We start from the raw sequence: 17,123 nt of genomic DNA on the forward strand, positions 1-17,123 counted from the left end.
CCACCATGGTTCTCAAAATGGAAAAGTATGGCTCAGAGTGTTCCATGGGGATCTATGTTGGAGCTGCTCTTATTTACTATATAAATAAAAGTCATAGACTTAGGAATTGAGGGAACAATATTGACATTTGCTGATGCCAGCATATTGAGAAAATGGCAAATTATATTATAGAAGAATGTAGGACATAGCTAGCAGAATTTGCATAGGTGCCAGATGCAGTTCAATGTTGAAAAATGTGGAAAAAAGTACATTTTGGAAGTGTCTCCAATAGTAAGCATTTTAAAGAGACTTCTAGAGATTGGTTTGTTTTCAGCACATAAAAGGTATTTTTGAAATACTTTACAGTCACAGATGAGTCTTCAGGAACTGAAGTATGTATCTTATACACTATAACCTTACAGAGCATGTTTTTTGTATCAAATATCTGAAAGGCAGAGAGTCCAGTTTTATCATGTACAATTTGAGAATATATAAATAATGACCGGTATTTACATGGTGTTCTTTTAGGAAGGAATTTTAAAAATAAATCGTGCCAGTCAATTGAGAATAGACTTCGACGCCCTTTACAATGTTTAAACCCTTTCCTAAGTGTTTACAAAACCTTTATTAATTGATTATAACCTTTAAAGGTAAGTGCCGTAAGAAAACTACTAGGCACTTGGTCTGAGTATTAAACAAGGCTTTAATCAACTGTTTTTCAACATGGAGATCTAGTTGTGTCCTTCACCAGTTCCTGTTAAAGAATGTCCTGAGCAAGCTGGGCCCATGCCCGATTATTTATTACTCTCCCTGGACAGCGCCACCAGCAGGCCGCCCAGTATCATTTCATAAGTCATTTTCACATGAATGACAAGATTCATGTCAGTAAGTACAGTAACTATTTTAAATATTTGTCCTTTTAGTCACTTTTTAATGAAAAAAACAATAGTGGATTGGTTTACAGACTGAATCAGAGGTGAAAACATTGAAGACTTATCTAGAATACATAGTTTTGTTAGGTAGTCATGAAATGTTAGAACTTAATACGGGAGCTGGAGGGAGTTGAACTAACATATGCTAATTGCCTTTTTATAGAGAGCACAAACAGCCAATCACATGTTGGCAACTATCACAGTCTCCAGGTTGGTCACGTTATTCAATATTAATAGCCAAATAGGACAAGGGAAAACTCTTCGGGGGGTTATTTTGGTGAAAGGGTGAAAACAGGTGCTATGTTAATATGATACATCGGTTTGAAAGTCTGATTTTAGCATGCAATTTCAGTCCTAATTACCAATTACTATAATTCAAACTTGTTGGAGGTGCTAAAACAGACATCTGCAGGTTTAGCACTGATTAGACACAATTTTCATGGAGCAATATACGTGGGCTCCACACACTCACTTCCACTGAAGATGTGGAGTGTGTTGACACACAGCAGCAGGTTTTAGGATGGCTTAGGGACCGAATGAGAGGTCCTCGGATGCAGCACTGGAGGTCCTGATGGAGGAGGTCCAGAGGAAGAAGGATATCCTGTACCCCCAAGGAAGGGGTCCATCTTGCACCCTCCTGCAAAAGTTGGTGCGGTTCTGCCTGGCCTCATGTTCTCCTCCCATTCCTCCTGCAGTCCAATGGGGACCCCTAGTAAGATGCCAATGACCAAGCACTCACTTTCTCCTGGTGACTCCAAAAAGGTGTCCAAAGAAGGTAGAGTAGCACAGCACTCACTCTTTTTAGGTAAAGTCCTCAGAATTTCTGGAATAAATGTTGATAAAGTCTTGACAAAGTGTCCCAGAAAGTCTCCCGATGCATTTCAAAAGTCCTCTTCAAAGCTCCAGCAGCAAATGAACAGGAAAAGGTGTGCAGGGTTTGAAAATCCACAACAACGTTTTATTGGAGCCCTCTAAGGGCAAGGTGACCAAAATTGGATTGCCCTATACAGTTTAAAACCAACATTTTTGGCCAATGCAGTGGTCCCGAAAAGCAGGCTGGGATATCTGAATACAGGGGACTGTGGCTCAGAAGCGAGCCATAGATATCGGCCAATCGAAACAAAGTGCATTCTCAAAGGCCAATCAGGGGACTGAGTCGGGCCTGAAGCAAGGAAATCCCCGGCCAATGGGGACGACCCGGCCCAGGTTTGAATATGTGACTCACCCCTAATCGAGCTATGAGTACAGGCCATCATCACCTTAATCAACTCGGACTAGGGACAATAGTTTTGGGATCACTACAATTAAGAGGTGGCCCAAAATAATCAAGTCCCAGGACTGACACAATGGGACAGCAGACTTGGAGGAGCCACTGTGCACTCAAAACAATACCCCTGCCCTCACACTTGTAAACACCAATTTAATTGGGCGCGAAGAGGCCGAAATGGAATTGGGTATAAAATACAGAATCAAGAGATTATTAGAAAGACCAGAAGAGCAGGAGAGCGAGTTAAGAAGCTGAGGGAGAGACAAGCTGGGGCAAACTACCATCTAAAGAACTCCAACCACGCTGATGAGAAGATCCACCATCAGGCCCCAGACTCAATCGGCATACTGAAAGTTTACCCCGCTACCAGACGGCGCAACATCGCCACAAGAAACCGCACCGTATACCGACTCCCGTCCCGGGGATATCAACAAGAAGACACCAACGACCGAAGTGGCTGTGGAAGACGGCATTCACTCCCGCTATTTCGGCAGCCTTTTCCATCAAGCACAAACCAACCAACAACAGCAACAACCGCACTCAAAGTAGGCTGTGAGTATAATCCAAGGGCCTGCAACTGTCAGTCTAGTCTAGGTAAGAAAGTGGGTTGGTGAGATTGGACTTGGTAAAGTTAAAACCGTGTAAAACATTTTCGTTATGTCTGTTCTCTCCCATATTTTATTTATAGTTATAGAGTGTGTGCGTTTATTACGTTTGTGGTAGAACCAAATAAAATTGGTTGTCACCTGTTTTTTCCAAGGACTACTTGTCCCCGAGTGTCTATTTAAAGTGCATCGTTCTCCATCCAAATTCTGGAGTTAGAACCAGATAGGGGCATCAGGGCGCTTCGAACCCGCCAAACAAGGGAACAGCAGGCTAGGGAAAAAGAGAGAGGACTATAGGAGCCCTTGGGCTCAGGAGTACCCCACAGATTAGGTGTAAACTGTGCGGGTCGTCACCGTATTCTAGTCCTCCTCTATAAACTCAAATTTCTCTCCACGGATGTTGCCTGACCTGCTGAGTTTTTCCAGCATTTTCTGTTGTTATTTCGGATTTCCAACATCTGCAGTATTTTGCTATCGTACTAGTGTTTGGTTCACTACCACACCTCTTCTAGGAATGCCTACCTTGAAGAAGTTCTGCTCTTCTCTGCGACGGGATCTCCGTTTGGCTCTTCAACCTTGTTCATCTTCATTACTTTCAGTTTCCCTTCTCGTGTTTGATCAGGTATCTGCCAAGACTCGGTTTCACAGCCACATCATTTTCCTCAGCAACTGTCTCCGGTTCCGACTTACTCCACGTGGATTCCAACTAAACTTCCACCCTTCGTGCTTCGGATCCACCCAGGATTACAAATATCTCCAAGATATTCATCGTTCCTCGAACTACTGCTCTCGCCGCATCCTGAGATCCACGCTCAACGCCATGCGGCGCCACATGAACACACTCGACTTCTCTCTTCAGCAACACCGGCGCACTCTATCTCAAAGCTGTCCGGGTCCTCAGTTCCACTTCATCCTTCGACTCATCCGACGCTTCAACAAAAAACTTTTCTTCTTCCTTTCCGATGTCAAGGATCGCAAGCTTCATCAACTCTTGGACACCAACGCCCCTCCGGAACCTTCTTCCCCATCACTTTCCTCTGACCCCCCTTCTCCCAATCTCACCCCCTGCCGTGTTTTCACTATCCCCTCTGACCTTCCACTCTCTGACCCTGAACGATCAGTCCTCAGCAAAGGCCTGAGCTTCATCCCCTTACGCCCCCACCTCAATGAATTTCGAGCTCGGCACGATGCTGAGCTCTTTTTCCGCCGCCTTCGTCTCCGTGCCCACTTCTTTGGCCAGGAGTCTTCCCCCCGCACAACTGACCCTTTCTCCCGCTTGCAGAATTCCCATTCTACCTGGACCCCTCCCCCTGGCCTCTTACCCTCTCTAGATCTTTTCATCGCTAACTGTCGACGTGACATCGGCCGTCTCCATTTCTCTGCTCCCCTCACTCACTCCAACCTACCTCCCTCTGAACTTGCAGCACTCCATTCTCTTAGATCCAACCCTGACATTGTCATTAAACCCGCTGACAAGGGTGGTGCTGTTGTTGTTTGGCGTACTGACCTCTACCTAGCGGAAGCTGAACGCCAACTCTCCGACACCACCTCCTACCAACACCTGGACCATGACCCCACTACCGAACATCAAACCACCATTTCCAAGACTGTCACTGACCTCATCTCCTCTGGAGATCTTCCCCCCGCTGCCACCAACCTCATAGTTCCCCAACCCCGCACAGCCCGCTTCTACCTCCTTCCCAAGATCCACAAACAGGACTGCCCTGGTAGACCCATCGTTTCAGCCTGTTCTTGCCCTACGGAACTTATCTCTTCCTATCTTGACTCTATCTTTTCTCCCCTTGTCCAGTCTCTTCCCACCTACATCCGCGACTCTTCGGACGCCCTCCGCCACTTTAACAGTTTCCAGTTTCCTGGCCCCAACCGCTTCCTTTTCACCATGGACGTACAATCCCTCTACACCTCCATCCCCCACCCCGATGGCCTGAGGGCACTCCGCTTCTTCCTTGAACAGAGGCCCGACCAGTCCCCATCCACCACGACCCTCCTCCGCCTGGCTGAATTTGTTCTCACATTGAACAACTTCTCCTTTAACTCCACTCATTTCCTCCAAATCAAAGGTGTTGCCATGGGTACCCGCATGGGTCCTAGCTATGCCTGCCTTTTCATGGGCTATGTGGAACAATCTTTGTTCCAGTCCTACTCGGGTCCCCTCCCTCACCTCTTTTTCCGATACATTGATGACTGTATCAGTGCCGTTTCCTGCTCTCGCCCCGAACTTGACAATTTCATTCACTTTGCCTCCAATTTCCACCCTTCCCTCACCTTCACATGGTCCATCTCTGACTCTTCCCTTCCCTTCCTCGACTTCTCCGTCTCCATCTCTGGGGATAGGTTATCGACCAATATTTACTACAAGCCCACTGACTCCCACAGCTACCTGGACTACACTTCCTCCCACCCCGCTTCCTGTAAGGACTCTATTCCATTCTCCCAGTTTCTCCGCCTCCGCCGTATCTGCTCCGACGATGCCACCTTCCACACCAGTGCTTCAGACATGTCTTCCTTTTTCCGCAACCGAGGATTCCCCTCTACTGTGGTTGACACTGCCCTCGACCGTGTCAGTTCTATCTCCCGCACCTCTGCCCTCACGCCTGCCCCTCCCTCCCGGAACCACGATAGGGTTCCCCTTGTCCTCACCTTTCACCCCACCAGCCTCCACATTCAACGGGTCATCCTCCGGCATTTCCGCTACCTCCAAAGTGATCCCACCACCAAACGTATCTTCCCCTCCCCTCCCCTTTCAGCATTCCGCAGGGACCGCTCTCTCCGAGACACCCTAGTCCACTCCTCTATCACCCCAAACAGCCCTTCCCCTTCGCCTGGCACCTTCCCGTGCAAGCGGAGATGTAACACCTGCCCCTATACCTCCCCCCTCCCCACTGTCCAGGGCCCCAAACACCCCTTCCAGGTGAAACAGCGATTTACTTGTACTTCTCGCAATCTAGTATACTGTATTCGCTGCTCACGATGCGGTCTCCTCTACATTGGGGAGACCAAACGCAGATTGGGTGACCGCTTTGCGGAACACCTCCGTTCAGTCCGTAAGGGTGACCCCGAGCTTCCGGTCGCCTGTCATTTCAATTCACCGCTCCATTCCCACTCGGACCTCACCGTCCTTGGCCTCTTGTACTGTTCCACGGAAGCTCAACGTAAACTCGAGGAACAGCACCTCATCTTCCGATTAGGCACTCTGCAGCCTTCCGGTCTCAATATCGAGTTCAACAATTTCAGATCATAACCTCGGCCCCTATTTCATTTTTACTTATATTTTTCCACTCCTTTCCTCCCCCCCCCCCTTTCCTTTTGTTTCTCTCTCACACCTGGCAGCTATCTTTTGCCCTGCCAGTACACTTTACACCTAATCCCAGCCTATTACCATCTCGTCTAGCTTCTAATCTCTTTTACTTCTTTTGGTTCTTTTATTCTTTTGTCCGATCGCAGCCCTGCCTTCGATCTAGTTCCTTTTCTCTCCAGTTTTGAAGAAGGGTCAAACCCGAAACGTCAACTCAAATTTCTCTCCACGGATGTTGCCTGACCTGCTGAGTTTTTCCAGCATTTTCTGTTGTTATTTCTCCTCTATAAGCTGTTGTTCTCTATCTCCTTAGAGGGTGTTTAGTGACACCTGACCTGCAGGCTAACATAAGCTGCAAGGGTATAAAGGAGACAGAGGCCCAATACATTAACGGGCACTAAAGACCCCTGTAATTGGGCAGAGCAAAACCCCCTACAGGTGATCTACCTTTAAGTAGCCCTTAATCCTCAGCAATGACTTGTTTACTCCCAATCTGTAGGTTGCTGTTCGGCGAAGGCGTTAGTTCAAGCGCTATGCACCAAAATGACATGCAGCCTCATTAATGAGTGCTAGCAGGCAATTTAAGTGGCAATCCGCCCCTTAACGATCCTTCGGGCAACCGGTTCTAGTGCAAGCTTCAACTCCTTTAGCAAGGTGGCACTGTGCACTAAACGTGGGCTAAACAGAGTTTCAGCACAAAATGCCATCTTGGATACCTCGCAGGCTCCTTAGCACCTGAAGGAGCCATCGAAAATTGCATCCCCCCAGGTTGTGGAGAATGCAAATGAAGAACTGGGAGATTGTTCAGTCTTTCCAAAGTTGTTACAAATAGTTACCTTTCTCGCAGCATCCCCTCTTACCTCCACCCCTAAAAGAAACAGCATTAGTTGGTGTTAATTTTTATGTTTTGTGAAATTTCAGCACAATTTAATGACCATCATATAGCTTGGAGCAGAAAATGGACATTCATAATCAGAATATGTTTTTGCTTCTATGAACACACAGACAGGTATGCATTTTTGCAAAGTATTTAAAAAAAATCTTCATAGAGTGTGGCCCAAAGCATCAGTAAAATGTTTGAAAATGAGATGTAAAAAAGATCGACATCAGCAGCAATCATAATGTAATTGGATTCTTTTTCCAGCCAATATTAGCCACATACAGATGAATGGAATAAAACATAATAACTACTAGACACTTCATCTCTAAAACAAACAGCATAATGTGAAAAGTGATTTTTCATGGTTTTTTTATTACAGAAAGTGCTACAAGCAGTGTGCATTTTGTAAATTCTCAATGGCAAATATTTTTTTCTGAAACAACCTTTGGTAATTTTGGCTAAATATTTAAACCTCTTCATACAATGTACTGCATGGTGCTATATTAAAAGCACACTATATAAATCATTTCCAATTCAATGTTACAACTGATGCTTATACTGAATTTGGCCAAAATTGGGGGGAAATTGTAAAAAGGCAACATAGAACACTAAAAAATATGCTAAGCATTGATATACCTATCAATTCATCCAACGAAAAGCGACGAGTTAAGACAGTAACTATAGGTTTTTATTGGCTAAATAACAGAGCCCACCCTCGTGGGTGATCGGATCCAACAAGGAGGAATACCAGCCAGTCGACCACCTTTATACCTGGGCAGGTAGGTGGAGCCATGGGCGGAGTCAGCAGTGGTCAGCCCAGGTATAACAGCGTGACAAGAGGCGACCTCGTGTAGTGATACAACAGTGTAAACAGTGATAACCATAGTGTAACGATATCACAGTGATAACCATAGTGTAACGATAGTGAACGATAAAAGTGGTTTACCACAAGCATTATAACTGAAAAAAAGTTTAATCAGAAATAATCTACCAGCCTGAACAAAAGAAAAAAACAGAAATAATCATTGCATGATCCATTTTCCTTCAAAATAGCTAAGCATGGTATAAAGTAAATTGATAAACATTTAATAATAAAGTTTAGAGGTGAAGCATATTCCTAGGGGAAGGGAATGGTGCAGAGACAGTGTGTGGATGAGTAATTCAATAGAAAGCTATTGCGTGTAAGGGAAAACAAATGGAGTGCCAACTTTTATGAGAAAAGTGCTTTCATTTTCTATCTCCTCTTCTCCCCTCCCTCCTTTGCACAGCAACCCACCACTTCTCTTCTGCGCACAAACTGCGCTCCAGTGATGTAGTGTACCCTGGATCAACTCCATACAGTGACCTGGAAATCATCATGTGGAACTAGCATGGAAAATATATATTTTTCTTAATTTCCTTCCTTTTTTTTGAAGACAGTGAGGTATTGGTACAGTTCCACAGGAACGAACACCCCACGTCTATCTCATCCAATTGGCCACTCGTCATGTGCAAGATGTTAAAAATATTAGTGTTGGCGAACTACTCAACCATCAGAGCTGGGCTGCTGTAAGCTTCAATCAGTATCTACCCATGCTTCTAGCAGTCAAGAGCAGGAACTCTGACTGAATGTTCTCCTCTCTAGCCTGGGAATGCTGAGGCTAAGAGAGACCAACTAATTTGGCTGGTCTGCCAACTCAGTGCTACAACATGCAGCCGAAAAAGAAAAAAAGTTACTCGGCTAGCATTAACATTTCCCAACTCAAAAACCTTTAGATCACTTTTGCATAAAGCAATGGAATCACATGCAGACAGACCGCCCATAACTTACATCATCAGCAGATTAATAGAGCAATTCATTGTGGAAAGAGACCCCATATTGCAAGCCTTTAAATGGAAAAACATTCTTTAAGTTGCACAGAGAGGAAAGAAGAACTTTGTTCACCTTTTCCTTTAAAATAGACTAACCATATGCAGCTGTTTCATTAATACATTTACAAGGGCCTAACAATTGCAATGACACTTAGACACAAGTGTAAGGTTGAAAGACTATTCTTGCCCTTCTACTCGAAATCCAGAAAGTCTTCAGGTAATAGCTCAGTTGGAGGTTTTTGCTGAGTTGGCGGTTTTTGCTGAGTTGGCGGTTTTTGCTCAGTTGGCGGTTTTTGCTCATGTGGAGGACATATTTTACGTGTGTTGAAGTAGCACACCACTTGTTGAGGCACTTCAGCTAATACACTTTGTGCAAGAGCTTCTTTGGCAGCCTGTAGAAAGAAAGATAAAACCCATGTAAAGTAAAGTAAGCTTGGGTAAACAGATCTGGACAAATTTTGAAGTCATTCCAAAAATACGGTCATCATTAATTTGAATTAAATAAATTAATGTATATGGACACATGAATTAAGTAATTAACTCAAACTACAATTCTCTCATACCTACATCAGATGTGCAGTACTTACACAGGAGAGAAAACAAATGTAAATCTCTCAATTTGCAATTAAACACAGGAACACAGCATATAATAGATTTTAAACTGGATTTAAATCCTCCTGGATACCTGTAATAAAAAGTGCAACTTAAAACACATTACTTTCTATTTTGATGATCAATTTAAGTGATGTTTATGATGGGAAATTGAGCTTTATCCACTACTTTTAATACCCAGTGTCAGGATGGTTTTGGATGTACATACAGTATTTGAAATTAGAAAATAATTGAAAGACTGCATTGGTCCTTTAAAGGATTTCTCAGAGCAGGTTAGGTATGAGGATAAAGATATGGCTGAATAAGGAGCTAACTAAGGCCTTTTTGCATTGGTTTTCACTTTGGAAAACACCCTCTATAAAAATTTGAGCTCATCCAAATCTTTGCTGCCCATATCCTAAATCGCACCAAGTACTGTTCACCCTGTGCTCACCGACCTATATTGGCGCTCAGTCCAGCAATGCCTCAAATTTAAAATTCTCATCCTAGTGTTCAAATCCCTGCATGGCCTCACTTCTCCCCATCTCTAATCTACTCCAGCCCTACAACCCTTGCAAACTCTGTTTCTTCAATTCTGGCCACTTGTGCATCCCCAAATTCCTTTGCCCCACCAGTGATGACCGTGCCTTCAGCTGTTCCAAGCCCTAAGCTCTGGAATTCCCTCCCTAAGCCTCTCTCCTCCTTTAAGATGCTCCTTAAAACCTACCTCTTTGATCAAGCTTTTGGTCACCTGTCCTAATATCTCCTTGTGGTTTGGTGTAAAATTTTGTCTGACAACACTCCTGTGAAGTGCCTAGACATTTTACTCTGTTAAAACCACTATATAAATGCAAGTTGCTGTTGGAAGATAGTGCTGGTAGTACAGGATAGCTGTGCAGCTAAAATTTCTTCGATGGAAGCTGTAATGGTCTTAACTTAAGTTACTTAATGCTGATAGACGTGGATGAATGTTAAGACTGCAGAACTACCAGAAGTGGGTGCAGAATAGTTCGTGGAGCTAATCCCACTTGCCTGCTCGCTATCTGGACCCTTTAATAGTCCTCTCTTTTAAGCAACTATCTATTGCTTTTTGAAAGTACTAATGGACTCTACTTCAACAACAGTTTGTGAAAGAGAATTCCATATTTTAAAGAAAGACTTGCATTTATACACAACCTAAGGACGTCCCAATGCGCTTTACAGCCAATGAAGTACTTCTGAAGTGTAGTCACTGTTGTAATGTAGGAAGCGCGGCAGCCAATTTGCACACAGCAAGCTCCCACAAACAGCAATGTGAGAATGACCAGATAATCTGTTTTTAATGATGTTGATTGAGGGATAAATATTGGCCAGGACACCGGGGATAATTCCCCTGCTCTTCTTCGAAATAGTGCCGTGGGATCTTTTACATCCACCTGAGAGCAGACGGGGTCTCGGTTTAACATCTCATCCAAAAGACAGCACCTCCGACACTGCAGCACTCCCTCAGCACTGCCCTGGAGTGTCAGCCTAAATTTTTATGCTGAAGTCTCTGGAGTGTGACTTGAACCTGCAACCTTCTAACTCAGAGGCGAGGCAGAGTGCTAAACATTTTTTTCCACTATGCCCTTTAATTCTTTTGGTGATTATCTTAAATTTGTGCCTTATTTTTATGGTCTCGTGAACTAGTGGAAACAATTTATTTTTAACCCGATCACAACTTTTCATAATCTTGAAGACATCAAGCTACCACTTAACCTTCTCAACTCTGTATAAAACAAAAAAAACTCAACTTTGAGTCTCTCCACAATTGTTGTAACCCCTTATCCCAGTGAATCGACACTGCACCTTTGAGCCCACAACAGTTTATAATTTAGATCAGTGGCCCAGGTTCAGAAACCCAATGCCACATTTGCAGATAATAACAAATTAGGAGGGGCATTGAAATTGGTGGAGGCAGCCCAAAAATTGCAGAATTAGTTGGACAAAATATGTAGGTGTGCAGGTGGTAGATCAAATTTAACGTGAGAGTGTAAAGTACTGCACACAGCAAGAAAAAAATGCATACCACATGCACACCATGTTCAAATAATTACGGTTGAAAAAGACCTAGAAAAGTCTTAGTAGGTCCAACATGCCCAACCAATACAGAGCAGTAAAGGAAAAGAAAAACATGGATTTAGATAGCACCTTTCATGACCTTAGGACGTCTCAAATCGTGTTTTTTTTATTCGTTTCTGGGATGTGGGCAACGCTGGCATGGCCAGCATTTATTGCCCATCCCTAATTGACCTCGAGAAGCTGGTGGTGAGCTGCCTTCTTGAACCGCTGCAGTCAGTGTGGTGATGGTACTCCCATAGTGCTGTTAGGTAGGGAGTTCCAGGATTTTGACCCAGCGAAAATGAAGGAACGGCGATATAGTTCTAAGTCAGGATGGTGTGTAACTTGGAGGAGATGGTGTTCCCATGCACCTGCAACCCTTGTCCTTCTAGGTGGTAGAGGTCACGGGTTTGGGAGGTGCTATCAAAGAAACCTTGGTGAGTTGCTGCAGTGCATCTTGTAGATGGTGCACAGTGCATCGGTGGTGGAGGGAGTGAATGTTTAAGGTGGTGGATGGGGTACCAATCAAGCGGGCTGCTTTGTCCTGGGTGGTGTCGAGCTTCTTGAGTGTTGTTAGAGCTGCACTTGTCCAGGCAAGTAGAGGAGTATTCCATCACACTCCTGACTTGTGCCTTGTAGATGGTGGAAAGGCTTTGGGGAGTCAGGAGGTGAGACACAGAATACCCAGCCTCTGACCTGGTATTGTAACCACAGTATTTTTGTGGCTGGTCCAGTTAAGTTTATGGTCAATGCTGACCCACAGGATATTGATGGTGGCGGATTTGGCGATGGTAATGCTGTTGAATGTCAAGGGATGGTGGTTAGACTCTCTTGTTGGAGATAGTCATTGCCTGGCACTTGTGTGGTGCGAATGTTACTTGCTACTTTACAGCCCAAGCCTGAATGTCATCCAGATCTTGCTACATGCGGGCATGGACTGCTTCATTATCTGAGGAGTTGCGAATGGAACTGAACACTGCAGTCTTCAGTGAACATCCCCACTTCTGACCTTATGATGGCGGGAAAGTCATTGATGAAGCAGCTGAAGATGGTTGGGCCTAGATAGTTTGGCTTTGGCTTTCCAACCAATGAAGTACTTTGGAAGTGTAGTTGCTATTGTAATGTAGGAAATGCTGGAGCTAATTTCCATACAGCAAGCTCCCACAAATAAAACTGAAATAAATGACCAGATCATCTGTTTTACATGTTGGATGAGGAATAAATGTTAGTCAGGACACTGGGAGAACTCCTCTGCTCTTCTTCAGAATAGTGCTGTGGGACCTTTTATGTCCATCTGAGAAGGCAAACGGTGCCTTGGTTCAACGTCTCATCTGAAAGATGGCACCTACAGCAGTGCATAATTGCCTCAGTACTGAACCGCCAATTGAATATTCTATTCTACTATTTTGATTATGTTGTTCAAGATAGAGGAAGTCATGATCAAACTACATAGTGCTCTGGCCAGACTGTGTCTTATGTTCCATTTTACGGTGACTAGCACTGGACACAAAGGGGACATTCATGTGTTGGTGGCAGGCCAGAAAAGTGCCAGGAGACTGATCCCTCGTGTTAAAGATTGGAAAGACTGAAGAAATTTAAAAGGCGGCATCGAGCTAAACAAGATAGTAAACTTTATGGAAAAAGAAAATCTGGAAAAAGTACCTTAAATTAAATTAAGAGCAGGACAAGCTTCAAACTAGTAAAAAGCAAATTGAAGACTGATACTTGGAAGCTCCCCACACTGAGTGAGATCAAATGGAATGCACTCCAAAATAGAGTAGTGCAAATTAATACCCTAGAAGTCATAGAATGATACAGCACAGAAGGCAGCCATTCGGCTCATTATGCCAGTTCATGGTAGAGTTATCCAATTAATCCAACTCCCCAGCTCTTTCAAACTAATACGGGGGAGGGAGGGTTCAGATAAGGGTAAATTTATAAGTTTGAAGAGAAAAGTCAAGGCTGTAGAGCAGAGTAGCGATTTGGGTAAAATCAAGCAACTTGTGTCAGGAAGGGACAGAGCGATTATTAACGGTAATAGGGCATTAGCGACTAGGGTGCTATATCTGAATGCACAAAGCATTTGCAACAAGATAGATGAATTAATGGTACAAAGAGATAAAAATGGGTTTGATCTAGTAGCCATTACTGAGAAATGGTTTCAGGGTAACCAAGGTTGGGAAATAAATATTTCAGGATACTTAACTTTTAGAAAAGATAGGCAAAATGGAAAAGGAGGTGGGGTAGCCCTGATAATAAAAAATGAGATAAAGGCAATAGAGAGAAAGGATTTTGGCCCAGAAAATCAGGATGTAGAATCAGTATGCGTGGAGCCAAGAAATAATAAAGGGCAGAAAAAACTGGTGGGAGTAGTTTCTAGGACCCCTAACAGTAATCAATGTTGGACAGAATATAAATCAGGAAATTAGAGGAGCATGTAACACAGGTAATGCAATAATCATGGGGGACTTTAATCTTCATACAGACTGGGCAAACCAAATTGGCAAAAGTAGCTTGGAGGATGAGTTCATAGAATGCATTTGAGACAGTTTTCTAGAATAATATGTTGAGGAACCAACTAGGGAACAGGCTATTTTAGATCTATTATTGTGTAGACAGGGTTAATTAGTAATCTTATAGTAAAGGGTCCTCTGGGGAAGAGTGATCATAATATGGTAGTTTGAGAGTGAAATACTAAGTGCGAAATGAGAGTTTTAAACTTAAATAAAGCAAATTACATTGTTATGAGGGACAAGATAGAATTTCATATTAAGTTTGAGAGTGATGTGGTTAAGTACGAAAGTTTGGTCTTAAATTTAAACAAAGCCAATTACGGAGGTATGAGGGGCAAGTTGGCTGAGGTAGATTGGGAAATTAGATTAAAATATAAGGTGGTAGATAAGCAATGGCAAACATTTAAAGAAATAATTCATAATTCTCAATGAATATACATTCCCTTGAGGAATAAAAACCTCCACTGGAAAAGTGGTACAGCTATAGCTAACTAGAGAAGTTAAGGATAGTATTAAGATTAAAAGAAGCTTATAATGTTGCAAAAAAGAGTAAGCCTTGAGGATTGGGAGGGTTTTAAAAAAATCAGCAAACGATGACCAAGAGATTGATAAAGAGGGAGAAAATGAGAGAATAAATTAGCAAGAAATATAAAAATAGATTGCAAGAGCTTTTACAAGTATGTAAAAAGGAAGAGATTAGTGAAAGTAAACATGGGTCCCTTAGAGGCCGAGACAGGAGAAATTATAATGGTGAATAAGGAAAAGGTAGAAACGTGTCGGTCTTCACAGTACAGGACACAAAGAGCACACTGGAAATTGTGAGGAACCAAGGGTCTAGCGAGAATGAGAAACTTTACTAATATTAATTACTTTAAGAAAAAAGTACTGGAAAAATTAATGGGACTGAAAACAGAATAATCTCCTGGACCTGATGGCCTACACCCTAGGGTATTAAAAGAGGTGGCTGCATAGATAGTGGATGCATTGGTTTTGATCTTCCAGTATTCCCTAGATTCTAGAATGGTCCCCATGGATTGGAAAGTTGCAAATGTAACCCCACTGTTCAAGAAAGGAGGTAGAGAGAAAACAGGGAACTATAGGCCAATTAGCCTGACATCAGTAGTAGGGAAAATGCTAGAATCTATCATTAAGGATGTGGTAACAGGGCACTTGAAAAATCACAGTAAGATTAGGCAGAGTCAATGCGATTTTATGAAAGGGAAAGTGTTTGACAAATCTATTCAAGGTTTTTGAGGATGTAACTAGCAGGGTAGATAAGGGGGAACCAGTGGATGTAGTATATTTAGATTTTCAGAAGACATTCGATAAGGTGCCACACAGGAGGTTGCTACACAAGATTAGGGCTCATTGTATTGGGGGTAATATATTAGCATGGATTGAGGATTGGTTAACGGGCAGAAAACAGAGAGCAGGAATAAATGGGTAATTTTAGAGATGGCAGGGTGTGTATATAGTGGAGTGCCGCAAGGATCAGTGCTTGGGCCTCAGCTATTTACAATCTATATCAATGACGTTAAGCTGATTGGCCTGTAGTTGCCAGGTTTATCCCTCATCCTTTTTTAAATAAAAAACAGGGGTGTAATATTTGCAATCCTCCAGTTCTGTTATGACGAAAGGTCATCGACCTGAAATGTTGACTCTGTTTCTCTCTCTACAGATGCTGCCTGACCTGCTGAGTATTCCCAGCATTTTTTGTTATTATTTCAGATTTCCAGCATCCACAGTATTTTGCCATAAGTCAACACTGCAAGAACATAAGGAATAGGAGCAGGAGTAGGCCATTTGGCCCCTCGAGCCTGCTCCGCCATTCAATAAGATCATGGCTGATCTTCTACCTCAACTCCACTTTCCTGCACTATCCCCATATCCCTTCATTCCCTTAATATCCAAAAATCATGTAGCTAGCATGACTATTTTAAGACAAACCTATGAAATATTAATATTATACACCATAAAATACTTACATTTTGAAATTTCCTAAAAGGCACAAACTGGACAATATCTCGGATAGCGACTTCTCCAGTGGGTGATCTCAGAACACCATCGTCACCATCCAGAAATTCCATGGCACTAAAATCTGCACCGCCAACACCAATAATGATGATGGACATTGGCAACTTGGAGGCATTCACAATGGCCTGTCGTGTATTATCTAAATCTGTTATCACTCCATCCGTGATGATCAGCAGGATGAAATATTGCTGTTAAAAACAAGCAAATTTTCACAAATCAAAAATAAATTACCTAAGACAAGGTCACATTAGTGCTGTGTTTAAATATTGTTACCTTGCAATGATCAAGCATATGAAATATATACAAATTAAAAGATAGCTACATGCTTTTGAAAAAAATGCATTTGAAGCATTCTGACATCACACAAATTTATGGGGGATTCTCCTCTTCAGTTAAGCCAAGTGAGAAGCTGTTCAGCTGATGCCACTTCTGGGATTTTCCACGGGAAGTAGTGTAGGATAAATACATCGCCCAATTATGGGCAGACACATTAGAAGATGCAAAAGACAGGATGATGTCACTTGTGTCTTGGCAATGCTGATCACAGGTGCACTGGTATTTCTTGCATCCAGTGTGGGAAAGGCACAAACAACAGGAAATGCATCCTACGATATCAGCCTGTCATTTATATTTCAATGATAACTTGCCTTCCTGTACTTGGGCAGAGATAGGATATACCCACCGTTAATTCTGGTGGAAATCAGATGGCGTATTAAACTTCACATCCACATTTATCAGGTCACCTCTTGCTGGCAAATGAATGAGGTGCCAGAGGCCTGCCAGTACTTGTAAAATCATACCTTGTATTAGTTTGTGTGTAAGAGAGGGCAAGAGAAAAAATAAATCATTGCAATAAAGGAAGTGCTGTGATTTATAACTGATTCGGGACTCCTACTCGATCATTTTATTCATTTTTTAAAAACTTGCCAGAAAGGGGTGACATGATAAATGTCAATGTGAAGTTTGATATAATTCTATCTACAGTGAATTAATGATTGAGGTAATTCACCACAAGTTTATTGAGCAACAATCAACAGGTGCATTTTCCGTCCCGTGTACACATTCCTGGTTCAAGC

At 42.9% G+C, this 17,123-nt stretch overlaps 1 protein-coding gene across 5 annotated transcripts in view; it reads right to left on the minus strand.

Annotated features, from left to right (window-relative positions):
• Nucleotides 1–7,331: 7,331 nt before the first annotated feature.
• LOC147114791 (copine-3-like) overlaps nt 7,332–17,123 on the minus strand; it is a 95,485-nt gene continuing 85,693 nt past the window's right edge. For all 5 annotated transcript variants that reach the window (XM_085992725.1, XM_085992727.1, XM_085992724.1 and 2 more), the window contains 2 exons: nt 15,999–16,235; nt 7,332–9,222 (listed from right to left, as the gene is read on the minus strand). In XM_085992725.1, the coding sequence (XP_085848851.1) occupies nt 9,022–9,222; nt 15,999–16,235 (438 nt within the window). In that variant the 3' untranslated portion in view covers nt 7,332–9,021. The remainder of the gene's footprint in view (nt 9,223–15,998; nt 16,236–17,123) is intronic.

Source organism: Somniosus microcephalus, chromosome 7 (assembly GCF_052327205.1).
Source record: "Somniosus microcephalus isolate GS21.2 chromosome 7, FLI_Smic_1.0, whole genome shotgun sequence".
Lineage (NCBI taxonomy): Eukaryota > Metazoa > Chordata > Chondrichthyes > Squaliformes > Somniosidae > Somniosus > Somniosus microcephalus.